This window comes from Geotrypetes seraphini, chromosome 4 (assembly GCF_902459505.1).
Source record: "Geotrypetes seraphini chromosome 4, aGeoSer1.1, whole genome shotgun sequence".
NCBI lineage: Eukaryota > Metazoa > Chordata > Amphibia > Gymnophiona > Dermophiidae > Geotrypetes > Geotrypetes seraphini.
This window is the reverse complement of record NC_047087.1, coordinates 279,331,839-279,358,813: the sequence shown is the minus strand read 5'-3', so window position 1 is coordinate 279,358,813 and position 26,975 is coordinate 279,331,839. Positions and strand designations below refer to the sequence as shown.

General features: G+C 43.9%; 1 protein-coding gene across 6 annotated transcripts in view; it reads left to right on the top strand.

The window, feature by feature from the left end:
• Positions 1-26,975, top strand: part of CUTC (cutC copper transporter) — a 41,433-nt gene that overhangs the window by 989 nt on the left and 13,469 nt on the right. For 3 of the 6 annotated variants that reach the window (XM_033943331.1, XM_033943332.1, XM_033943330.1), the window contains exons 2-4: positions 8,200-8,274; positions 10,744-10,783; positions 23,547-23,606. In XM_033943331.1, coding sequence (XP_033799222.1) covers positions 8,260-8,274; positions 10,744-10,783; positions 23,547-23,606 — 115 coding nt within the window. In that variant the 5' untranslated portion in view covers positions 8,200-8,259. The remainder of the gene's footprint in view (positions 1-8,199; positions 8,275-10,743; positions 10,784-23,546; positions 23,607-26,975) is intronic. The other 3 variants (XM_033943325.1, XM_033943326.1, XM_033943329.1) reach the window with 1 other exon arrangement.

The following is a 26,975-nucleotide window of genomic DNA, read 5'->3' as shown; positions in this document are numbered from 1 at the left end:
TTTATATGCATATATGCTACAGTTAGGCAGCATGTTTTAAAATTATTTTCTCTGATAATTCTGATCCCAATGGCATATCTTTGTTCAACAATGGAGCCTGTTATTAAAATGAACTAAACAAGTTAGTGCATAGAATACCCATCATTGTGCTGGCATGACAATGCATGCAAATGTACCTACTGTTTAGTGTGTTACAGGGCAGGAAATGGGCAAAGAGTGTGGACTGCACATTGTAGTTATTACAAGAAGGTGGTCTTGTAACAGGAAGGCAGCAAGTGACACAACTGACAAATACTGTGCCCTAACTCAATTGGGCAGTCCATGCCTATTCCCCTTTCCATTTCCCACCTCAAAGCATGCTAGGCAGTTAGTAAATTAACATGCACTAACTGCCATGCCAGCGTGGTAATGGTTATAGTTTATTCATTTATAGCCCACCTTTAACAAAGTGGGTTACAAAGTTGCACACATAATATAAGTAACAAACATCCCCGAGTTACAGATGCCCAACTTAAGTACAACTCATACTTAAGAATGTGATTGCAGCTTCATTTGATTTCGCTGAGCAGTATTTCTAGTGGCAAAGACTCCTACACTTCTGTAGCAGATTCAGGAATGCCACATGGCCACATTAAGAATAGTGTGTGGTTGTGAAAGATTAGAGAAACTGGGTCTTTTCTCCCTCGAACAGAGAAGATTGAGAGGGGACATGATCGAAACATTCAAGGTACTGAAGGGAATGGGATCCGGAAGGTTCGCCCCCCACATTTCGCCCCCAGCAATTCGCCCCTCACATTTCGCCCCCCACATTTCGCCCCCAGACACATTTCGCCCCCACACATTTCGCCCCCACACATTTCGCCCCCTGGATGTTTCGCCCCCACACATTTCGCCCCCACACATTTCGCCCCCACATTTCGCCCCCACACATTTCGCCCCCGTCTCGGAGCGCAAATCCTTACCTCGGAGCGCAAATCAGTCCAGCTACTGTTGTGAGCGCGAGAGAAGCCAAGGGGGATCGAGGCTTGGCCAAAGCGAGACAGCGTCCCGCGAGAGCTGTGTGCGAGCGAAGCCAAGGGGGGGAGGGAGTTGTGAGCGCGAGAGAAGCCAAGGGGGATCGAGGCTTGGCCAAAGCGAGACAGCGTCCCGCGAGAGCTGTGCGCGAGCGAAGCCAAGGGGGGGAGGGAGTCGAAGGCCAGAGCGAGACAGCGGAAAGGGATGAAGGGGGATCGGGGCTTGGGCCAGAGCGAGACAGCGGAAAGGGAACATGAGCTGTGCGCGAGCGAAGCCAAGGGGGGTAGGGAGTCGAAGCCTGGGGATGAAGGGGGATCGGGGCTTGGGCCGAAAGGGAACATGAGCTGTGCGCGAGCGAAGCCAAGGGGGGGTAGGGAGTCGAAGCCTGGGGATGAAGGGGGATCGGGCCCAAGGCCAGAGCGAGACAGCGGAAAGGGATGAAGGGGGATCGGGGCTTGGGCCGAAAGGGAACATGAGCTGTACGCGAGCGAAGCCAAGGGGGGGTAGGGAGTCGAAGCCTAATGTTTAACGTTCCATGTGTGCATGACACACATAGCACGGAGCTCTGGCCCAAGCCCCGATCCCCCTTCATCCCCAAACTTCGACTCCCTACCCCCCCTTGGCTTCTCTCGCGCTCACAACAGTAGCTGGACTGACCTACCCCCCCTTGGCTTCGCTCGCGCACAGCTCATGTTCCCTTTCGGCCCAAGCCCCGATCCCCCTTCATCCCCAGACTTCGACTCCCTACCCCCCCTTGGCTTCTCTCGCGCTCACAACAGTAGCTGGACTGACCTACCCCCCCTTGGCTTCGCTCGCGCACAGCTCATGTTCCCTTTCCGCTGTCTCGCTCTGGCCCAAGTGCGCGATCCCCCTTCATCCCCAGACTTCGACTCCCTACCCCCCCTTGGCTTCTCTCGCGCTCACAACAGTAGCTGGACTGACCTACCCCCCCTAGGCTTCGCTCGCGCACAGCTCTCGCGGAACGCTGTCTCGCTTTGGCCAGGTGCTCCTGCTTGGATAATCACTGGCGTGTATGGGGGGAGGGGAAAGTAGCCGTGTTCAGCACACACATCCCACCCTTCTCTAATACAGCTGTCTAATGCTGCAGTTGATTGCATCTCTCCAGAAGCCTCGATCCCCCTTGGCTTCTCTCGCGCTCACAACAGTAGCTGGACTGATTTGCGCTCCGAGGTAAGGATTTGCGCTCCGAGACGGGGGCGAAATGTGTGGGGGCGAAATGTGGGGGCGAAATGTGGGGGCAAAATGTGTGGGGGCGAAATGTGTGGGGGCGAAACATCCGGGGGGCGAAATGTGTGGGGGCGAAATGTGTGGGGGCGAAACATCCGGGGGGCGAAATGTGCGGGGGCGAAATGTGAGGGGCGAATTGCTGGGGGCGAAATGTGGGGGGCGAAACTTCCGTGAACCGAAGGGAATAGGCTTAGCAGATAAGGACAGGTTGTTCACCCTCTCCAAGGTAGGGAGAATGAGAGGGCACTCTCTAAAATTGAAAGGGGATAGATTCCGTACGAATGTAAGGAAGTTCTTCTTCACTCAGAGAGTGGTAGAAAACTGGAACGCTGTTCCGGAGTCTGTCATAGGGGAAAACACCCTCCAGGGATTCAAGACAAAGTTAGACAAGTTCCTCCTGAATCAGAACGTATGCGGGTAGGGCTAGTCTCAGTTAGGGCACTGGTCTTTGACCAAGGGGCTGCCACGTGAGCAGACTGCTGGGCACGATGGACTACGGGTCTGACCCAACAGTGGCAATTCTTATGTTCTTATGTACCTTAGAGGGAATACTGTAGGGACAGTTGGCCATTTTGTCAGCTGGGAATCTTAAAATCTACAAGCTCTGAGTTACATACAAATCCGATTTAAGAACAGCTTTAAAAATGTAACTCGTTCTAAACCCAAAGACTGCCTGTAAATACAAACAATTATAAAAACCCTCCCCTTAGTCACAACATCCAGCATCAAACCACAAAATGAAAGCGTTCAACACTCATATTTCATTTTACAGAATAAATATCATTTTAACAATCTTTTAAAAGTGTTCAAATCTCTCTGTTGTCTTATATATAACGGAATATTATTCCAGTTATTAGGACCTATACAGGAAAAAGCACCTACTCTAGTTTGCAATCTCATTTGCTTCCTGGTTGGTATGTACAGGTATCCACAGTCAGCCAAGTGTAATTTTCAAGATGGCATAAACGGCAAAACACTTTTGACCACATATTTCGGTGCCTGCTGATGTACACACAGATATGTTAAACAGCAATTCGTACTGTATTCTATATTCTACTTTTAGCCAGTACAATTTAATATAGTATTCTGATACATGGTCATATTTTGCAATCCCAAACAAGACTCAAATAACTGAATTTTGAGTTACTTGTTTTGCCGATATTCCCAGCAGGACAAGATTACAATAATCCAAACCAGGCAAAACAACTGTCTGAAGAACATACTTTTAGGCCAGGATTTTCAAAAACCCATGTTAAAAAATGAATCTAAAAACCCAAGACATTCTTAAAAAATTGTGCATGCAAATAAGATTGGCGGACAGCAGTGAAGATTTCCTATACTTACATGTGCCCATCACAAAAACATACTCTCCCACTGCCCCTGTGTTGTGATGCAGCAGGAGAGATGCCCATTCTCCCCCTGCATCACAACACCCCCTTCTCTAAAATCCTGGCTGCGATCTCCCCCACTTGCAGCAGGAGAGATGCCCACTCTCTCCTGCTTCACTAAAAAAAATCCTGCTCGACCTGACCTGAATGCCTCCCCACCCCTCCGGCTGCAGGAGAGATGTCCACTCTCTCCTGCTGCATTAAATAAAAAAATCCTGCCGCAACCTGCACTAAACTATGTGCCGTGACTAGTAGTGACCCCCTCCCCCTTACCTGAACACGGAGTGTCGGAGACTGCTAGAAACCTTGTTGTGAGTTGTGGTAAGGTAAGGGTTTATGATGAAATGTGTGAAGTTCACTGCAGTGCCCCCTAGGGTGTCCCACTTCTCTGCTGGGATGTCTATTAGAGAGTTGCATGGGAACAGGGTTGTCAGAAATCCTGCAGAGTCTACAGGAATCCCCTCCAGGGTTGCAGGATGGAAGTAGTTCCTGCGAGACTCCCACGGGCATGTACCTGCCTCTGCTGCAGGCTCTCTTCATAATTCTGCAGCATCACTTGTGCTGTTCAACATATAATGCTATGCCTCTACCAATTCGATCCACCCTATCACTGGAATATAGTTTGTACCACGGTATGACAGTGTCCCATTGGTTATCTTCCTTCCTCCAGGTATCAAAGATGCCTATTAGATAAAGCTTTTTGTTTAGTGCAATATATGCTGATTCTCCCATCTTGTTCCTTAGTCTTCTGGCATTTGCATACAGACATTTCAAACAATGTTTGTTATATCTATTTGCAATTTCCAGTGCAAGAGGCGAGACATTCTAAAGTAGGGTTATTTCCCTTTAGTCGCATAGCTGCAGAAGGAATCCACTCCGGATGTTTCACTCTTGCCTCTATAGTACTTCACTGTGCAGTTTAGCACCCTCTACAGTTTTTTCCTTCTGCATGCATGGATACAGTTGTATGTGTTCTGCTCTCCCCATGTTATTGTTTTAATTTGATGCAATTTTGTCCCTTTTTGGGGCAATTCAGTGCTTGGAGCGATTTTAAAGCTCTGCCTGCTTGAGAATTCACAGACTTTGATTTGTAGCTGACAGCTCTTTTCCAGTAGATAGGTGAGACATTCTATTGCTGTTTGATTTAATTCTTGAGCAGAACAGTTTGTTTTTAGGCCTGTTGCTACAGATGCCTCTACTTCACTTGGATTGGATAGCTCTCAGTGCTTGGGTACTAACTGTAGATGGAGCTAAGGAGCCCAGTGAAGTACAGCAAAGGCAAGAGGAAAAACCCGGAGTGGATTCCTTCTGCAGATGCATGCAGCTATAGGGATATTACCCATCTGTCTAGCATATCTGCTGTGCTACCAGACGCATCTATCTAGAATATCTACTGTGCTACCAGACGCACGCAGCACTGCACAAAGTCACAAAGAATAAGAAAACAGTCCCTGCTCGAAAGAGCTTACAATATAAACAGGCAAGACAGACAAACAGGATGTCATGGATACAGTTAAGGCAGGGATCTCAAAGTCCCTCCTTGAGGGATGCAATCCAGTTGGGTTTTCAGGATTTCCCCAATGAATATGCACTGAAAACAGTGCATGCACATAGATCTCATGCATATTCATTGGGGAAATCCTAAAAACCCGACTGGATTGCGGCCCTCGAGGAGGGACTTTGAGATCCCTGAGTTAAGGGGAACAGTTAATCTGCTGGCTAGGTGGTGGGCAGTGGGGAGTACAGGACAATCAAGCCATTGTGACATCACTGATGAGGTTGGCTCTTAGGCATTGGTGGAATGAGGCATTATGACATCACAATCTCAGCTCTGTTTCCCAAAGACTGAAACTCTTCACAGTACTACTATTAATTATTTCTATAGTGCTACCAGAGTCACAAAGAATAAGAAAACAGTCCCTTCTCAAAAGAGCTTACAATCTAAACATCCAAGACAGACAAATAGGATGTCATGGATAGAGTTAAGGGGAACAGTTAATCAGCGGATTGGGTTGGGTTGGAGGGCAGAGGAGTAGTGTTAAGAATTGAAAGCTATATCAAAAAGTTGGGTTTTCAGTCTGCTTTTGAACAAGGGAAGGGAAGGGGCTTGACCCGCTAAGCTGCTTCAAGCCAAGAAGTCCTCTAGCAGCCTACGCAAAGGCCTGGTGGGCTTTTCAGCAGTGGTGTGCTAAGTCATCCTGGCTTTCTTTCAGGCAGGGTTGGAAAAAGGCCTGGCTGTGGCTTCCCTTAAGGTGCAGGTGGCCAGTTTCTCTTCCTGACACAGAATTGTAAGTCTTCGCTGACGGCTCATCTTGATGTGACTAGATTCTTCCTTGGAGCTCTCCTTTTGAGGCCACCACTGGCATCCCTTTCCAATCTGGAACCTTAATGTTGCTCCGAAAGGCCTCACTAAAGCTCCATATAAGCCTCTCCAATGATACTTCCCTTTTGGACCTCACAGTTAAGATTGTTTTTGAAGGCGATTGTTTCAGCACTGTGAATCTCAGAGCTGCAGGCGCTTGCCTGTAGGGAGCTTTTCCTCAGAATCACGGATGAATGCATCACTCTCTGTGCTGTTCCCTCCTTTCTTCCAAAAGTGGTGTCAGATTTCTGCATCAGCCAGGAGGTTCATCTGCCTGCTTTCAATTCACAGGGTCTACCAAACAGGACAGAGTTTTGAAGACTCTACATCCTCAGGGTCTTGCTCCAGTACTTGGAAAGGACAAATGACTTTCATGTTTCTGACAATCTGTTCATGCTTACCAGCCATTCCCAGCTTGGCAAGCCAGCATCTAAAGCCTCTATTGCTAGATGGATTCGCATGGCCATCTCTTCGGCATACATTGCTTTCGGGAAGCAGCCACCAATCTCTCTCAAGGCACACTCAACAAGGAGTGTTGCCTCTTTCTGGGCGGAGTCTTGGGCAGTTTCTCCCGCTGAGATTTTTCGGGCAGCTGCTTGGTCTACTCTGCATACTTTTTCAAAATTTTAGAGTGGATGTAGTGGCTCAGGAGGACGCCGCTTTTGGGTCCTCCATCTTGTGGGCAGGCTCTTCTATCCCACCTTAGTTGTCAGTTACTACTTTGGTACAGATCTGGAGTAGATGTAACAGAATGAAAGATTAGGTTCTTACCTGGATAATCTCTGTTAGTCTATTTATTTTTTTGTTAGGTATTTATATACCATCTATCAAGGTTATCTAAGCGGTTTACAATCAGGTACTCAAGCATTTTCCCTATCTGTCCCAGTAGGCTCACAATCTATCTAATGTACCTGGGGCAGTGGAGGATTGAGTGATTTGCCTAGGGTCACAAGGAGCAGCGCAGTAGGCCACTCCTTCATCTACTACGGATTCCTTACGGCTCGCCCTCTGTCTATTCTATATCACCTGTTTTTCTATTTCGGATATTTCTGTGTTCCAGGCCTGGAGTTCTTTTCCTGTTAGTCAGACAGCTAAACGCTAAGAAATCTGGTATGAGTAAGTGTATTCCTCTACCTCTGGCTCCCTTAATGTTCATGCCCATTGTTTCTGTATGGTTGTTTTCCAATTATGCTGATTTGTTCTAATTCTTGTTTTCTGAGTTACAGAGTAGAACAGAATTGTTTCTTGTTTGCTGGGAGATTCCCCATTCCCCTCTTTCTTTGTCATCTGTTCCAGTGGAGATCAATTGCTTTGGGACTTAACTGAATGTGCATGGGCGCTGCCTCCATATGGAAAGTGCTCAAAGCTGTAAGTATTCTCACTTCTGCAAGTCCAGTTCACAGGACTAGATTGAACACCACATGAACGGAATCCGTAGTAGATTAACAGAAAGAAGATTATCCAGGTAAGAGCCTAATCTTTCAGTACACACATACTTGTGTATATGCCAGTATTCTGGTCATTATAGAGTCTTGATACCCAAATGTTGGCACCCTCTTTGATGAATTACCCCCACAGTGACTAAACTGTGTAGTTTGCTACTGATTGGTATGTGTACAGCCTCATCATGGTGAATATCTGTGGCCTTGCTACAGTGGCACCCTGTGGTTAAATTGTTAGATACTTTGAAACTGACTATTCAGATTGCCCTTTCTTCTGTCTTCCAGGGGTTGTAAAGAATTCCATGAGCCATGCTTGACATGCTTTTCCCACTTCTTGTACTTTTCAAAATTTCAGATAAAATATAGTGTTAAAATGGAGTTGTTCCCCTTGTTCCTTGAGTATAACTGAACAAGCATCTTGCACAATAGAACATTAGCCCTCCATTCATTAATCCATAACCTATTAATGATGAGTGATGAGATGTAGCAAGAATTGTGTAAGGTGCCAGATGATTTAGGTGTGATAGGTGTTCTTGAAGACAGTATTTTGAATTTTAGATGCTTCTTGACTTATTAGTTATGTAGCTTCTTTGTGCTTCTTCTAAGCCAGGAGGGAAAGTGAAAACAAGGAGTCAGTTTTATACTGAGATCTAAGTGCCACTAATGTAAACTCACATGGGGCTGTTTACATTTTTGGCTGCAGACTATTGTTTTAATAATAATTTTTCACTTAATTTTTTTGTAGGAATGGCTGATGATGGCTTTCTCATGGAAGTCTGTGTTGATTCCGTGGAGTCTGCTGTGAATGCAGAGAGAGGAGGTGAGGGAGAGGAAAGTTCTCCATAGCTATATAAATAGTAGTAAACTTTCCGAGGATTGCCTAAATGGATCTAGTCAATGTTCCCTCTAAGGTACGCAGCAATTTAGGAATGTCGTGTACCAGGATAAACATTTTCCCACTTCCCACCCACCATCATTCTGGCCACAGCTAAAATCTTTTTTTACTTCCCTATGAGGCCGCACTCGCAGCCTTAGTCTGATCAGCGGCTGGCTCTGCCCTGGAACCAGAAGAGGACATCAGAGGGTCTTGACCAGCAGCCGTGCAGACTGAGCTGCAAGTGCGGACCCAGGAGAATGAGGTGGGCTGTTTTGTCACTGCTGATGCTCATTTAGAGAAGCAGCAGTTGGGGTGGCCATGGGAGGGAAGAGGGTAAGGCACAAGAAGCAGTAGCTGTGGTAAAGAAGAGACAGGAGGCAGAGGTGATGAAAAGGGGAGGAGTCGAGAGAGAGGAAGACTGGAAGGGAAGGGAGAGAGGGGCAGATGCTTTATAGATGAAGGGAGAGAAAAAGGGCAATTAATATGAGGAAGAGACAGGTGGAATGTGATGGAAGGAGAAGTGAAAGGGGAAATGCTGGGTGAAAAGGAGACACTGTATAGAAGGGGATGAGAAAGAGGTGGCCGACGCTAGATGGAAGGGGAGAGAGAGGGAGGGGACAGATGCTGTATAGAAGTAGGGAAGACAGATTCTGGATAGAACAGGGGAGAGAGGGCAGATGTAGGGGATAGGAGGGATATGATGGAAGGGAGAAGCAAAAGGGGAGATGCTGGATGGAAAGATGAGGGGGAGACGGGGGCAGATGTATGGAAGGAAAGAGAGGAGGGAAATATTGATGACAAAGGAGAGAGGGAGGGAAATATTGATGGCAAAGGAGAGAGGGAGAAGAAGCTGTATAGAAGGAGGAAGACAGAGGCCTGGATGAAAGTGGGAGAGACAGAAGGGAGATGTGATGAAAGGGTTCCGTAACTAAAGCATGCAGGTCACCTGCGTGCAGGACAATTGCATGCCATCGTTTCCAGCAGTTTTATGGCTTACCAGGAGCGTTTTGAGAGGGGTTGGGGGGGTGAAATCCTCCCAGTACACTTGTAAATTGCCGCGCTCCCGTTGGGGGGGTTTTGAGAGTGGGACCCCCTCCTAATTCACTGATAACTTCCATTCTCTCGCTGTTCGGGAGTTTTCAGTGTATTGGAGGTTTACCCCACACCCCCTCCCCCCAATATAATGGGGGTACCTCCTCAAAACGCTCCCGGTAAGCCATAAAAGTGCTGGAATCGGCAGTGCGCAATTGTCCTGTGCGCAGGTGTCGGCGCGCCATTGACATGCCACTGATGAAAGGGGAGGAGGTGAGAGAGGAAGACACTGGATGGAAAGAGAGAGGGGGCTGATGCTGTATCGAAGGGGGAGAAACTGGGAGATACTGATGGAAAAGGAGAGGGGCAGATGCTTTATAGAAGGGGGGAGACAGAGGGCAGATACTGCATGAAAGAGGGGAGAGAAAGGTGGTGTTGGGAAGAGACAAATGGTGGGAGATGATGGATGGAAAGGAGAGAGAGAGTACAGCAGATGCTATATGGAAGTGGGGGAGAGATAAGAGAGTTTGCCAACACTGGATGGTAGACGGACAGGAGGAAGATAAGGATAGAAGGGGGCAAATGCTGTATAGAAGTGGGGAACACAGATTCTGGATAGAACAGGGGCGAGAGAGGGTAGATGTCGGGGGGGGGGGTGGACAGAGAGGAGGTTGATGTTGGAAGGGGGGGGAGCGAAAGGGGAGATGCTGAAAACCAGAAACTGGTACCAACACAACTGAAAAAAGTAAAAACCAGATGACAAAGGTAGAAAAATTATTTTATATTTAGTTTACGATAAAGAAGTGTGGTAGCTATGTTAATAAACATTAATAAGTAAAAATAGAAAATGGAAATAAGGTATTATCTTTCTATTAGATTAATTTTATTACATTTTGACTAACTTAAGAGACCAAAACATTCTTCCTCAGGTCAGGGCAGGATACCATAATAGCAGTATACTGTTCTGACATGAGGAAGGAGGCTTTGGCCTCTGAAAGCTAATTAAAAAATACATTTAGTCCAATAAAATGGTATCATCTTCCATTTTTTGTTTTATTTGCATTTGTTAATTTGTAATGTAGTAGTTGGAACATGTCAGTCTGCTATCATTATATTTTGTACAGTTCAGGGGGACATACATTGCTTTCTCTGTCTCTGATGTTGCACTGTCTAGCTTCTTTGGGGTTCAGTATTTTTATATTGTGGTTACTTATTCTATATGGGGTGAAGATCTGCGTGTTCTGCATGTTTGAAAGAGACAGTTTTCTGTTAGCACTGATTGCATTATTGATCTGTTTTAATCTAGTTTGCTTAGTTTTCCAATAGGTTTATTGCTGTTTTAGTGGTTACTACAGTGTTTTTGGTACTCTCTTTTCCTAGGCAGGTGCTCGTTTGACTTGTGGAAGTTACTGCCATTATGGTATGTTGGAATTATGTAGGTCCTGAAATATATTTGTAGTGTTTGTATTGTTTACGTTCACACTGCACCTGCTATTGGATTTTGGATTGGATTTAGATAATATCTTTCTCAGTAATGGATCAAGGCAATTACATTAAGTACAGTAGGTATTTATCTTGTCCCTGGAGGGCTTATAATTTTTAAGTTTTGTATCTGAGGCAATGGAGCATTAAGTGACTTGTCCAAAGTTTCAAGCAACATCAGTGGGATTTGAGCCCTGGCTTCCCTGGTTCTCAGCTGGCTGTTCTAACCATGTTTGGTAATCAGCAAGCTAAACCCCATCTTTTGCAAAACCACGCAAGAGGTTTTTAAGCATCAGCCAGTGCTATAAACCTCTTGTATGGTTTTGTAAAAAGGGGGGGAGGGGTAAAAGCTAGTGGAGTTGAAGCCTGGTGGCCCTTTTGGCAACCTACCAAATTACCAAACATACAAAAGCATTATTTGATGGTTGTAGTGCAGTGTGACATATTGCAATGATAGGAGAAATCAGAATGGAGGGGGGAGGATGTTAAAACTTTTTCACATCACTGTATTCCTATTTAAGTTACTTTTTAACATTGTTTTAATATGTATATAAGTATAAATATATTTTATGTACAGCTTAGCTTTACATTTTCTTTCCATTTCAATAGAAATAATGTAACTTCTCAATTTTTTTTACATAATTTTTCATAATTTTTAAAAATTGCTTGTTTTTGCACCCTCACCACCACCACCATGCATCAGCCCAGCCCAAATCAACTGCTACTCAGAAAACATCATGAATTGCACATCTGCCTTCCTGGCTTAGAGGGAGCATTAGATCTAGTTTTTGTCTGGTTCAAAGAGTTACCTTTATATTTCTTATGGAAAAGGATACAGAGCTGTGATTCCTTATGGGAGGATCTCCAGAGATGCTGTGTGTATATAATGACCCTGGTATAAACCAGAATCTCTTCACTTGTTGTTTTGCATTCAATGGTTTGCAAGGTAAAGATCATAGTCATACATCAATAGAGATGGTCCATCATTTTAAGTCTTGCCCAGTTTTTTTTAACTCTCTGACATCATCTATTTAAACCATATAGAAATACAAACATCAAATTGCAAAATGCTGGCCACCATTGGTTGGACAGCAACAGTTGTTTGAAGAAGTTTATGAAGCTAAGTGCTGAATTTTGAAAATATGTTTTGTTTTTGACATTTATTAAAATTTAGGGGAACTTCATCAAGGTTTGGTAAAAGATCGCCTTTTACTGCACCTTGAGTCTTCACAGGTTGCAAATCACCTTGCAAACAGTGTTGTTTTATGGGCACGGGAGCATCAGGCTACAAAGCTATGGTGGCCCGATGTGCATGGAGCTCTGGGGTCACATGTAAGGCCCCCTCCCCAGTTAGCTACCCCTCCAGGCACTGACCAAATCCCAATCTCCCCATGAAACATTTTATCGTGTTTCTACCTACTCATGCAACTTCTTTTCCTCCTAGTAGATCTCCCCATGCAGCAGCATCCTTTTTTCCCAATAGCTCCCCCTCCCCAATGGCATCATTCTATTCTCAAGGCCTCCTGCCCTCAAACAATGTCTTTGTGCCCTTATCTGATGGTTTAGTGGTTGCCAGGCAGGAGCGATCCCCCTTCGCTTCTGGCCATTCGATGCTGATGTTCCAGATTGACTATGGAAAGGTTAATTATTTTATACAAAGCATATGAGTCCTGACATTAGGTGAATATCCCATACTTGCAAGTTGGCTACATGAAAGTGAAATATAGATTTTTCAGCTCTGCCTCCTCCATTAATGTGGAGCCCCCTCCAGTTTTTCACTTCTGCATTCGAGTTGAGAAGGGTGTTTCTGATCTGCTCTGATCATTTATTATTTTTGGGAGGGGTTTGTCTCTTTCGAATCTGAGGCTTTGCTGCTGGAGAGGACCCCCAGTGACCCTGAGGGCATCTCTGCCTGGAGAGGACGCAGACTCTGTGTCAGAAATCTGCAGCTGACATGGTAACCTTCAGGTTCCTGTCCAGCTGGACTGCTTTACTTTTTTGAAGCACAGGGTCCATTCCCTTGAAGGTAACTCACATTCTGATTTATCAGGTGCTTGGTTGCAGGCTGTTAGGCCCCAGATTCGGTCCAGCAATGCTTAGCTGGTGTTGGCTGTGTAATTCCCTCCCCCTGCTCATGAGTGGAACCACAGGGTTGAGCTCTCAGTCGGATATTGGATCTGACTGGCAGCCCAAAGATTTCAGCATATGGACCTGCATGGCTGAATGAGGCAGTGTCCTTTCAAATTCCCAGCTTCTGTGTCAGCTGTAGCAGGCTTCCCAGCACATACACAGACTATGAGTACTGCCTATACAAGTCTATGGGAAAATCAGGGGAGTCTGAATTTGGTTGTTTTCTGGGGCTGTATTTAGGGTTCCCTCTCTCCAAATTCCCCTCCCCAGAATTTTATGACCCTTGGGTAGTTTTTTGGGCTGTTATTGCCACAACATTTTAGTCAAAACAATGGTGGTGAACAGTACGTTCAAGTAGCTTGGATAGGAAGGGGAGGAGGGAAATGGGACAAAAATTGAAGGGGCCAGTAGGGTCCAGTTATGGTTTTTTGAGTAGCGATGTAACTACGGCATGTTTGAAGGCATTGGGAACAGTTGCAGTGGTGAACAATAGGTTGAGGATATGGCAGATAGAAGGGATGACAGTAGGAGAGATGGTGATGAGTAGATGGGTGAGAATAAGATCAGAGGAGCAGGTAGTGAGTTTGGAGGAGGAGAGAAGATGTGCAGTTTCCTCAGTGATTTTGGAGAAGGAAAAAAAGGTGGAAGAGATCAAAGGAGTGTTGACAGGGTGGTGGGGAGGAGGGATAGGCAGTCAAGAACTCAAGGTTATTCTTGTGAGCCTCATCATGGAAATACTTGGCCATAGTTTGGGGAGAAAGTGAAGGAGGAGTCTAAAGTGAGAGTACTTTGAGTAGAGAGTTAAGCGTGGCAAAGAGATGGTGAGAGTTAGATCCAAGAGAATCAGTCAGCTGGGCGTAGTAGTCCTGCAAGCAAAACGGTGATTTAAAATGTGGTCGGCAGGAATTTGAAGTGCACAAAGTCAGCATGAAAGCGGGATTTCAGTCAGTGGCGTTCCACAGATCAGGAATGTAAGTAGAGAATCTTAGAGGTCAGCCAAGGCTTGGGTTTGGCGCGCCTTGCAGAACGTGACACAGGAGGAGTGAGAGTATCAAGAGAAGAGGAGAGAATAGAATTGTAGGAAGAGACTGCTTCATTGACAGATGTACATAGCATAGTGTTAGAGAGGAGGGGGAGATAGTAGCAGAGAGATTGCACAGGTCAATGGTCTGAAAATTCCTGAAAGTATTGGTGAGGTTCGGTCGTTTCTGGGGCAGAGGGTAATGAGTCGTGAAGGTTTTGAGATGATGGTCAGAGAGGAGAAGAATTGAGGTGGAGAAGTTGGCGATTGAGCAGTTAGTGGAGAGGAAAAGATCAAGGCAATGGCCATTCTGGTGTATGGAGGTACCAGAGCACAGCTGAAGATTGAATTGTGAATATTAGGTATCCTCAGTAAGAATGTTAAAATCACCAAGGATGAGGGAGAGAAATGAAAGTTCAAGAAAGATGGATAGCTAGAAGTCAGGGTCATAGAGAAAGGAAGGGAGTTTTCAGGGGGGTTGATAAATTACTGCTATTTAGAGAGGAAGGGTAGTGAATATGAGACGGATGGAGTGGACTTTGAAGGAGGAGAAGCAGTAAAATTGAGGTAGGAGAAGAGGTTGATATCTACAAGAGGTTGAGAGTAACAGCCCAACCTCTCCTCCACGACCAACTGGCTGAAATATATGGGAGAAGTGGTGACCTCAATGACATAGGGCACCAGCTAAAACAGAATCTTCAGGGCAGAGCCATGTTTCAGTTAGTGTAAGCAAGTGGAAAGAATGAGAGATAAACAGGTCATGGATATAAGCAAGTTTGTTGGAGATAGAGTGGGTTTTCCACAGGGCACATGAGAAGGGGAGAGGAGAAGAACAGAAATAAGACTGTGGTATGATCTGCATGAGTAGGGTGAGACTTGACTAGGAGGGCCAGGATTGGGGTTGATGTCCCTAGCAGTGAGCAAGAGGAGGAGCAGAAGAGTAATGTGATGACGGTGATGTAGGCGAGGTGTAGTCAGAAAGGATGGGCAGGAATGAATGTGGGGGAAGAAGCCTTAGAGCTGTGAAGAAGGTAGGTGATAGAAGGGATGATGAGGTAGTAAATTCAAAAAGTGGATGTGGACTTGTCCACATGAATTAAAGATCCTTAACAATCAGTAATTGCACTTAATTGCCACTAATTGAAATGTGCATGTGAATATACACGCATGCTATTCTATAACACCTTGTGCCTGTATCCTCTGACGCATTAGGCATGCCAAAAGCGGCATGGCCAGGTGAGGTACATGAGGGTTCCAAAAGGCTGTTTGCAGTGTTCTAGAGCAACATCTTGTATTGAATGGCTGATGCTGTCTAGGAGCTTGGGACTTTCTTTTGTATCTTCAGTATCTAATTTAAAGGGATGTGATGCTGCGGTGAATGACATCCACGGGCTGAGGACTTGCATAAGCTAAAAGTGTTCCAATGAAATGCTTGCATGTGATTTTTGGCATCTAACTGCTCTCCCACAGGTACTATGAAACTGAGAAATTTGCAACAAACAACATGCAGTGGAAGAAAAGATAAAAATTGCATTTCCACTGGTTTAGTCATGTTTGAAGAATGGAGGCATCACAACTACTAAGATGGTTATAAGAACATAAGAATTGCCGCTGCTGGGTCAGACTAGTGGTCCATCGTGCCCAGCAGTCTGCTCCCGCGGCGGCCCTTAGGTCAAAGATCAGTGCCCTATTTGAGTCTAGCCTTACCAGGTACGTTAGATAGATTGTGAGCCCACCGGGACAGATAGGGAAAATGCTTGAGTACCTGATTGTTAAACCGCTTAGATAACCTTGATAGGCGGTATATAAAAAAAACCTAATAATAATAATAAATAATAAACTGTGTACGTTTTGGTTCAGCAGGAACTTGTCTAACTTTGTCTTGAATCCCTGGAGGGTGTTTTCCCCTATAACGGCCTCCAGAAGAGCGTTCCAGTTTTCTACCACTCTCTGGGTGAAGAAGAACTTCCTTACGTTTGCACGGAATCTATCCCCTTTTAACTTTAGCGAGTGCCCTCTCATTCTCCCTACCTTGGAGAGGGTGAACAACCTACCTTGAAGAGGGTGAACAACCTGTCTTTATCTACTAAGTCTATTCCCTTCATTATCTTTAATGTTTCGATCATGTCCCCTCTCTGTCTCTTCTTTTCAAGGGAGAAGAGGCCCAGTTTCTCTAATCTCTCACTGTACGGCAACTCCTTCAGCCCCTTAACCATTTTATTTGCTCTTCTCTGGAGCCTTTTTAGTACTGTGTCCTTCTTCATGTATGGCGATTAGTGCTGGACGCAGTATTCCAGGAGGGCGTACCATGACCCGGTACAGCAGCATGATAACCTTCTCCGATCTGTTCATGATCCCCTTCTGAATCATTCCTAGCATTCTGTTCACCCTTTTCGCCACCACCGCACATTGCGCAGACGGCTTCATTGACTTGTCGACCAGTACTCTCAAGTCTCTTTTCTGGGGGGCCTCTTCAAGTACTGCACTGGTTGTAAAAAGTACTCCAAGAAAGACTTAGCACAGATGAATCAAGATTGAAGCAAAATAGCTCCACTTCTACATGATTTTATTGCAGCTGATAAGAATTGACGGCACTGGATGAGACAAACTTTGGACAGTATTGCCAAAGCTACTTTAGTTGGGACTCACCTACCAATTAAAGATCCATCCTGCAATAACTTGACTTATGGTGATGGGTCCATGTGTAGAAATGTTACTTTTACTTGCCCCCTTCAATACATAGCTTCCCTTCCACCAACGATTGCTACCCCAAATATTTTTGTCTAGAGGCATCGCTGGGTAAGGGTCTGACCACCTGCAAATGCAGATCAGAACATTCTCTCTCATTTTTCTCATTTCTGATTTCATTTACTGCTATTAACAAGCATGTTTATAGAATATTAGAGGTTGTCATTTTGCTAACAATTAGTACATGTTATCTGCCATAGGGTCCATAGGAATAAAATAGAAATTTTGATTAATATTTATCTTTGAACTAGGTTCATTTTGTTAAATATTTTAAAAAAATGTTAAACATTGTTTTATATATTTTTTAAAAATCTGATTTATTTTTTAAACACCAACTTTTGTCCACACAGTCAAGGTTGCAAAACAATTTTACATTTATTATGCAAAATATATTTACATTAATATGCAAAATGTTTCAAATTTATAGAAATATACAACATAACTGATGTAGAGCGTAATGCAGAATCTACCCTGTGCTGCCACAGGAAACCAAGGTCTGCGTTTATATCTACTAAAATACTTGTGATGCCTTCTGAATGATATTTTGTTGACTGGATATAACTGAAGGCTTGGAATTGAATTAAGTGTTCGAGGACAAGCAGGCATAATATTCTCACATGTGAGTGACATCATGCATGGAACCTGGTATGGACATTACCAAGTGCACTGTTATTGTAAATCTTTAAGCAGTGCCCTTACCGCTCGTGCGCTGGTGTATTTCTGCCCAATATCAGTTTGTGGGACAACCAGTTCTTTGTTTTCTACAGAGCTGAGAAACTGTGTTTAGTTTTCTCTTCAGTGTGTCAAACTTTTACATTCCTTTTCTGTGCCTTCCCATATTTATGTTTCTCTATTTTCCTCATATTTTCTTACTTTTATCATGTTCCAGTATTTTATCCAACTTTAGCTCATTTTTGTCTATTTTTCATTTTTTGACCTTTGGGCCACTCTGAGCCCATTTTTCCTCCTAGGAGTGTCACCCGTTTTTGGCCTCCTCAGGCCATTAAGCCCTTTAACTTAGCGTCAACTGTTTTCTCCTCCTCCTCCTTCTCCTTTAAGAAATGTTCTCAGTGTAATTGGCAAACTTCCCTTATAAGAAAAATGATGATTTGGACCATTTCAGGCTCTGACCCACATAATTGGGGTGTCCAGTGTTTGGGTCCTGAACATCAAGAAATTAGCTGTGTCCTCTGTCTTCACTTGCAAAAGAAGTCACTGAGAGCTCGAAAACTTCAGTTTGAGAAACTTTTTCCTACCACATCAACATCATCAAGCATGGTGAGGGACTCAGAACCCAATACCCAACCCCTATGACTCAGGCATAAACACCGACTCCAGAGTGTAGGGCTCATTACAGAGATTGGACTCTACTTGCTCATCAATTATGCCTCGTGCATCGAGAGACATGGCATGCAAGAAAGCTAAGAAGCACAAACATTCTTCCCCTTTTAGGCATGGTACTGCGTCCTCCCAAGCATTGACTTCTCGACGCATAGTAGGTATTGATTCACTGAAGATTGCTTTCCTTCCATACAGCTGATATTTGCTTGTAGGCATGCTTGACATTGAGATCTCCCACGACATCAAGTACAACAGACTGTTTCTATGTCAGTGGGCATATAGTGGCAGTGAAAAGACCTAAGCTGCTTTTAGATATGTCTAAAACCCATTCGATTATTGGCACTTGGATGACCTGTCTTTTTGATCGTTCAAGTGCCGATTTAGGTGGATTTTTATATGTATTTCCGTTTCGATTATGAACCTTCTGATGTATAGAATTCAGAAGTGTCCAGGCATTGACAGAACTCAATTTCAACATCATTCATTAGTGGAGGAATCTGTCCTCAAATGATCATGCATCTAATGATCTTACGTTTCTGCTTCTCCAAGCAGAGAATCCAGGACATTGGATTCTTTTGGCAAACAAATTTTCTAATCATCTATGCTCATCAGCAATGCTACATGTCCATTTATTTTAAATCCTTATACATTGTCAGAGTTTGAGGAATTCCTCTCACCAAACAAACTAAAACAGTTGCAACAATTATCTAAGAACTTTTTTACTACAAGAAAATACATGGCTAGAGGAACTTTCAATGCATTTGATATTTCTTTCCAAACATCTGGAGTGGCAATTGTAATTTGTCGCTTGACCTGGCTCAGAGTATTTGATCTGGAAACTGCAGTATAAGTACACCTTTCCAATGTTCATGCAAGAGGTGACAACCTGTTTGAGGATAAAATTTGAGGAGGTAACAGGTAAGATTAAAGTGGTCATAGTATCTGTGTGTTCTTTTCTCTAAACCACAAACCTCTCAATCTTCTTCCACATCTGGAAGATATTCTGCCTCATCTGCTCAAATTATTATAACATCAGATGGTGTTACAGTCAGCTGTCTTCCTCATAGGTTAATTGCTAAGTGACCCCTGTGCAAGGCAACAAAGGACTCATAAATCACCACCTCAATCTCAGTTCAAACAGCAGTCTTTTTTGATTCATTTCTAGAGAGCATTGCCAATATTTCCTGCTTCTTCTTTTCAATCTCCCCATTGGAGGCAGATTAATCTACTTCCTTCAATATTGGACTCTTATAACAGATCAGTGGGTTTTCAGGTCAGTGCCATACAGAAAACCCTCCTTCGCTAAGAACTCTCAGCCCTTCTTCGGCTAAATGTAATAGAATCTGATCTTCTGCATGAGAAGGACTGGGATTTGTACTTGAAGTATTTCCTGATACCAGAAAAGATTGGAGGTCTTTGCCCAATTCTAGACCTCAGAGGCTTCAACAAATACTTGTTGAAGGAGAAGTTTCTCATGGTCTCTCTGGGACCTACCTCTACCGGGAAAGAGGCAATTGGCTTTGCTCTTTGGATCTCAAAGAGACTTACACTCACATATCAATCCTGCCTGCTCACAAAAAGTATCTTTACATTAACATTGGATCTCGACATTTCCAGTATAATGTCTTGCCCTTTAGACTGGCTTTGGCCCCTGGTGTTTTCATGAAATGCCCAGTGGTAGTGGCTGCAGCCCTGACACATGGGGGTTTCACGTATTTCCTTATTTAGATGACTGGTTGAGTAAGGTTTCATTATTGTAAACAGCTCAGCATGCAATCAGTTCAACAATTTGTCTCCTGGAGCTGCTTGAGTTTGCCATCAACTACCCAAAGTCACATCTGCATCTTTCTCAGATGCTGGAAGTTATAGGAGCTCTCCTGGACACTACTCAGGGTTGAGCAGAAAAGGTGGTAGAGGTGGTGGAACCAAAGACTGTGTCTGAATTCAAGAAAGCTTGGAACTGTCATTTGGGATCTTTTCGGGAGAGGAAGAGGTAGTGGATGGGTAGACTGGATGGGCCATTTGGCCTTTTATCTGCCTTCATGTTTCTATATTTTGTTCACCTATGTTAAACAGTCTCCTCCCTTCAATGCACTTCTGCACGTAAGATGTTTTGCCTTCTTGGCCACATGGCGTCCACAGTACAGGTCATTCCATTGGCATGTCTTCACTTCAGAGTTCCGCAGTTGATCCTATTGACCCAATTGAACAGATAGATGTCCTTCAAGCGATGGGACATCCGTCTGCTCCAATCCATGTCACCTCAGACCTCTGTCTCTTCAGTGATGAATGATTCCTCACAATTTCACTCGAAGTCTTCCTTTCCATCACAAACTTCTAACCACAGAATCTTCTATGTTAGGATTTGCTGCTCATCTAGATGGCCTCTACAAGGTGTATAATCTCACCACGAGATATCATATCATATATCAATCTTCTCAAACTGCGAGCAGTAGGTAAATCTCTCAAAACATTCCAGGATTGTCTCCTCCAATAGTTAGTCTTTATCCATACTGACAATCAAGTTTCCATGTTCTACTTGAACAAACAAGGTGGCACGGGATCTCACCCCCTTTGCATGGCAGCAATAGAGATTTGGAATTGGGCAACTGCTCAAGGCATACCTTTCAGAGCAGTTTACTTAGTGAAGAAACAGAATACAGTGGTGCCTCACACAACGAACGCCTCGCACAGCGAACGCTGCACACAACGAACTTCATGTCTTGATTCATACAACGAACTTCGTTTCACACAACGAAGTCGCCCGAGCTGCCGATGTATTGCATCCTTCCGCGCAGGCACTGCAGGCAGTCGTTAGTCATTGCGCTTAACTGCCCTCTCTCACAGCCCTTCGCCTGGCTCCCTGTGCAGTGGCGGACCGTCGGCTCGCCTCCTTTTATGGAGGGGCCCGGCGCCTACTGCTGATGCGTTGGGGGGGGCGGAGCTACTCTCGCCGCTTCCCCGATGCTAGAAAAAAAAAAAGAAAAGTTAAGTCCCAGTTTTTGCCGCTGAGACTCTGCCCTCTCTCACTGTATACAGTCGTCCTTTTAAGATAAACTCAATATTTTTTATATATCATGGCTTCTAAAAAAAGCAGGAAGGTGATTTCTGTTGAAATGAAACGGGAAATAATTAGAAGGAGTGAATGTGGGGTAAAACAGTGTGACCTCGTCAAAGAGTTTGGCCTCAGCAAGACCACCATTTTCACCATTTTGACAAATTTATCTTTTTTTATGTCATCTTAGCATATTTTATGCTGCAGAACGAATAATTTTTTTTAACATGTATTGTTATGGGAAAACGCGTTTCACATAATGAACTTTTCGCATAACAAACTTGCTCCTGGAACGAATTAAGTTCGTTGTGTGAGGCACCACTGTATCTTGGTAGACAAACTGAGCAGACTCCTTCAACCTCGCCAATGGTTTCTCAGCACATCCATCTTACATCAAATTTTCTCTAAATGGAGGACACCAGACATAGATCTCTTCGTTCCCCCCCACAACAGTAAACTTCCACAATTCTGTTTCAGATTCTATACTCCTAATCACATCACGTCGGATGCCTTCCTCATTCACTGGGGGTGGTGGCATTCCTCTATGCATTTCCTCTGATACCTCTCATTGGTAAAACTGAACTTAAACTCCTATTTCTCTAAGATTGAGGCACCATAATCTTCATAACACCGCTTTGGACATGCCAAGGTTTGGTTTTTGTTCTCCTAGAGCTCTCGGCCACGAAACCTTGGAAGTTACAACCATTCTCAACACTATTAACACAGAATGAGGATCCCTCCTTCACCCCAGCCCCCACTTGTTAGCACTAACAGCATGGTTCCTTTCACTGAACAAGTAAAGGCTTTCTGCCTCTCAGCTGCTGTATCTGCTGCCATAGAAGCATCTAGAAAACCTTCTACTTAGCACTGTCCTGGTGTGCATCACATTCTCTAGAAACCATCACATGTCCACTTCCATCCATTTTGGACTACCTTTTCCACCTCTCTAACTCCGGTCTAAAAACCAGTTCGGTTAGAGTTCATCTATCGGTGCTTTTCACTCCCCCCAAAACCCTCTATCTATTCATTCCTTGGTAGCCCATTTCATAAGAGGCCTATTCTACACAAAACTACCTATCAAGCCTTTACCTGTTGCTTGGGATCTTAACATAGTACTATCTTCTCTAATGAAGTCTTCCTTTGAGCCGCTTACATCTTGCTGTCTCAAACTTCTCACTTGAAAAGTTGTTTTCCTCATTGCCCTCACGTCTTCATGCCGTGTCAGTGAACTTGAAACTCTTGTGTCTGATCCTCTTTACACAAGATTCTATCATGACAAAGTAGTGCTTCAAACTCATCCAAAACTTCTACCTAAAGTTGTCTCAGAATTCCCACTCAACCAGTCCATACTTATGTTATGTGCAATCTTATCCCATTGAATCTTCATTAGAGTTGTAAAAGGGTTACAGGCAACATATTTTTACAAAGAGTTTTGTACAGTGTTAAATATGCTGGAAAGAATTATACATGCTACATAAAGTTATCAAATTATACATACGTCTGAGCTAAGAGTTCTGCCTGTTTTCTTCCCAAAACTACATGCACATCCTGGAGAAGCAGCTCTTTACACTTTGACTGCAAACATGCTCTGGCATACTACCTGAATCGAACTAAATCTCATAGAGGATTCTCCTGGTCTTTTTTTAAATGGATTTTGACCCTAACAGACTCGGAGTTCCTGTTATCAAGAGAACATCTCCACTTGGCTAGTAGACTGTATCTCCTTCACGTATACTCAGGCTGGGATGATGCTTCAGGGCCATGTGATAGCCCATAATGTCCAAGCTATGGCTACTTCATAGGCTCATTTCTGCCCTTCATCTATTGAGGACATCTGCAAAGCACCTATTTGGTCCTCAATCCATTCCTTTATTTCTCAGTATTGTATGGAACAAAACTCCAGAAGAGATAGTCTGTTTGGACAAGCAGTTTTGCAAAATCTTTTTTCTACCTGGGCACCAACTTTCCCTCCAACCCTCTTGTGTTTTGCCAGGCTTATGTTTATATATCCATTATCCTCCAGAGTCATGATCCTGGCAGCTTGGGAGTCCAACATGTGAGAATATTAAGCCTGCTTGTCCTTGGAGAAAGCAAAGATACTTACCTGTAGCAAGTGTTCTTCAAGGACAACAGGCATATATTTTCACAACCTGCCCACCTCCACTAGTTGTCATCTTTGCTTTGTTACTGAACTGATGATCCTACAATCTGATGTTGGGCGAGCAAGCACTGACACACATGCGGTATGAGTACTGTCTAAAGATTTAAAGTGACTTGACGTGTCCATACGGGGTTCTGTGGATGATTCATCCACATGTTAAAAAATATGCTTTCTGTCCTCAGAGAATACCTGCTTTAGATAAGTATCTTTACTATCTCCAATGTTTGTTTATATTTTTTTCCTAGGTGCTGGCCGCATTGAGTTGTGTTCCAGTTTATTGGAGGGAGGAATTACACCCAGCATGGGTGAGTGCCTTATCCTAAATACATCCCAGAGTAGCTGCTACAAATAGGAACAATTTAATAGTGTCCTTGCACATTATGTACCATATCAGCCTAAAATTTTCATCTTCCATGCTAAAATAAACAATGTTTGGTGAACAAGCTAGTTGTAGCTTCCCTCACCAGACTCGCATCCGAAGGCATTATGTAGGACAGTCAGTCAATGAATCAAAATTATTTATGCTTTTTTACCTTATTACTAACAGAACAGTTCTATAACTGGGTATGTGAGCGGGTGGAGGCCTTGACTGATGATCAAGATAAACTTCTTATGCTGGCTTTTGTAACTTCTAGGTTGGTAGAGGCACAGATGAAGGAATGTTTAGGGTGGGTTTGTACTCATTATCGCCTCTCAGCTCTCCTGGCTCGAAAATTGCAACAGTTTGTGGCTATATGGAGTATTTACTTGGAGGTGGAAAGTGCTGGAGGCTCTCCCCCTGCTATAACACCAATTTAGACTGCTTTGTTTTGGATGCTCTGTGTCAAATACTTTGATCTGAGTGCTTTTTGTGGTCTGGTTTTTATTATTTTTATTTTGACACACTTGTAAATAGTCTTTTATTTATTTATTTGCTCACTTATTTAACCCGTCCTCCCAAAGGAGCCCAGAACGGGTTACAAAGGTACATTCACAATATGGCCGAGACATGACATAATTGACAATATAGACATGACAAAATATAAACATATTTCACTATGAGTTTATTGTTCGGGTTGTGGGGGCTGATGGGTGGAACAGGGTAGGGGTTTTAATACTTCTTTTCTTGGTGGGACTTGAGTGGAAGAGTCGTTTTTCTCTATGCATATGTATATTCATTTTGTTTCTATGACTCTTGTTTATTGTTGGTTGAAAAATAAACAATTATTAAAAAATAAAAAAGAAAGAAATAGCCACCCTCTGGTCTAACTCTATCCAGAATATAACCTTTTGAGAGTGTGGTTTCCAAAACTGCACACATACTACAAATGAAGTCTCACCAGAGACTTAAACAGAGGCACTATCACCTCCTTTTTCCTACTGGTTATTCTTCTCTCTTCATCTAAGCATCCTTTTAGCTTTTGCTGTCATCTTGTATACCTGTTTGACCTCCTTAAGTCATCATATAGATCACACTCAGATTCCATTCCATAGCATCCTATCAGACCAGCCCAGACCAATAGGTTGTGTCCCTCTATCAGCGGATGGAGACAGAGGAAAAAATCATTCTCATGACTCGCCCCTTAAGGGCATCTTTCTCCCAAGTGAATGGATGACAGGCTAACAGCCCTGCTCTTGAACTTTAATTGCCCTTTTGGGGGGTTGTGCTCCTGAGCTAGTTTTGTACTGAGTTTCAGTAGACTTTTCGGGGTGCCTATTTGGCTTTTTCTCCTGGACCAGCTTCTCAGCTGTGTTCCAGTTGAGTTGAGGGTGCCCTTCTGGCCTTGTTCTCCTGACCCAATTTAATGGCTGGGGTTCAGTTCACTAGGGGGTGCCTTCTTTGGCATAGGCTGCTGGGTTTTTTTTTAACAAAAGGCAGCTGGTCTATGAAGTATGTCTCTGAGAGCCCTTTCCCCCCTCCCACCACCATCAGACCATCATCTCCTGTGGAAGTCGCCTGCAGTGGGAGAGCCTGTTCTGATTTATTTCAGCACTCTGGTGTTTGTGACTGTTTCTTATTAAGCTCTCATTAGTTATTTGGCTTGACTTTCTCACAGCATGAATTACTGACAGGAATTTTTCTTCATCTGGTTTCTAAAAGCAGTGAAAAATTCTATATGACTATCTATAAGCAGCAAATATTTTTTTGACTCTTATGTGGAGGATTAGCTGCTGATGTTCAGCGCGTAGTGAAGGAGGGAGGTGCCCAGGAAGTACCGTCAGAAGGAAAGCTGAGGCTGGCGTGAGCAGCAGTTTGGAGATGCTGCTCGCTACCAGCGAAGATTTTGAAAATGTGGGTGGAAAGAGAGGAAGAGAGGTGCCAGTGCCCCCACCGAGATAATGTAAGGGGCAGTCCACAACCCCCTCCCCCCTGCCTCCCATCGCTACACCATTGCGCCTGTTTCTGAGACATTAAATCATTAAATTTTCCTCAGTGTTCCTGACTTACAATTTTTCCCACCAAACTTCTGTTTTCATTTCTGTCAGCTGTTTCCTGGCTGTTTGGCTCACAGTAGGTAAATCCTGACATTTATTAGCTCTCCTCAAGTTTAAATTAAAAAGGATTTTACCCCTTACTAGGACATGTGCTCTGATTCTTTGGTTCTTTGCTGTATGCTGCAATTTGATTTTGTTTTGCAATTTCTGTTGCAGTTACCTTAATGATTGCAGTAGCTATCTGAATAGTAGATACCGCTTTTGCTACTTTTCTCTCTGTTTAATTTGAATATCAATTAAACTTTGCAACAATCAGTTATTAATTGCAGTTAACTGTATTTAGTTTTTCCTGTATGGCATTCCTAAGAATTATCTGTTCTTAACTTCAGCCAGCTGGCTATATTTTGGCATAAATAGCCAAACTTGTTTTTTATTCCCATCACCACAATTATTCTTTAAAACAAACAAACAAAAAATCAATTTCCAATCTGGTCATGCTGTACAATGCAACTCTTAGCTGTGTTCTACCAAATTTGATGAGTGTACTGTGTTCAAAATGTTACTTATCTGTCTTGCCTTGGGAGCTTGCTCATCCCAGGTTCATCCACCAGTGGGTTGGACACAGGCTGTGTGGGTCTGTGGAGGTTTTTCAAGGATCGGGGATCAACTGTGTTTCCTCCGCCAAGCACGTTTGCGAGGTGTCCGAGAGTGATGGAGGTCCTTGGCCATGGTGTCAGGCCGGTGCCACAGTCAGAAGATCAGCAGCCAGTTTGCTTGTTTGTTGAGTTTCTCTTTGTGCAGTTCCAAGCAGCACATTGCACAGTGAATAAAAGGCTGACAGCCTGAATGAGTGATTTTGGGAGTCTTATAAAGGGTGTTTTAGTAGGTTTAGGAGTATGCCCTACCCCCACTCTCTAAAATTGAAAAATTGATGATTTGTGAGGTTTCCTGGGCATTTCCCGGGCTAATTTGTGTTAGAAATAGCACCTATGGTAGCCATCTTGGATTTTCATGATCTTTTTTAAAGTTATTTTTAGCCTTTGCAAGCTTTGTTTTTGTTTAAAAAAAACTGTCAGTACTTTGGAGCCTTTTCTGGGCAGCGCTCTGCTCCAGCTGCTAGGTCAAGTACAGAGGTTCCCGTCAACAACTTCCTACAGGGGCCATTCCAGGATGCCCTCTAAGAAGCGATTCTAATGCCAGACCTGTGGCTACCCTCCCGCGGATTGGGGTGCAGCTCTCGGCTCTTCTGGCAGAATGAC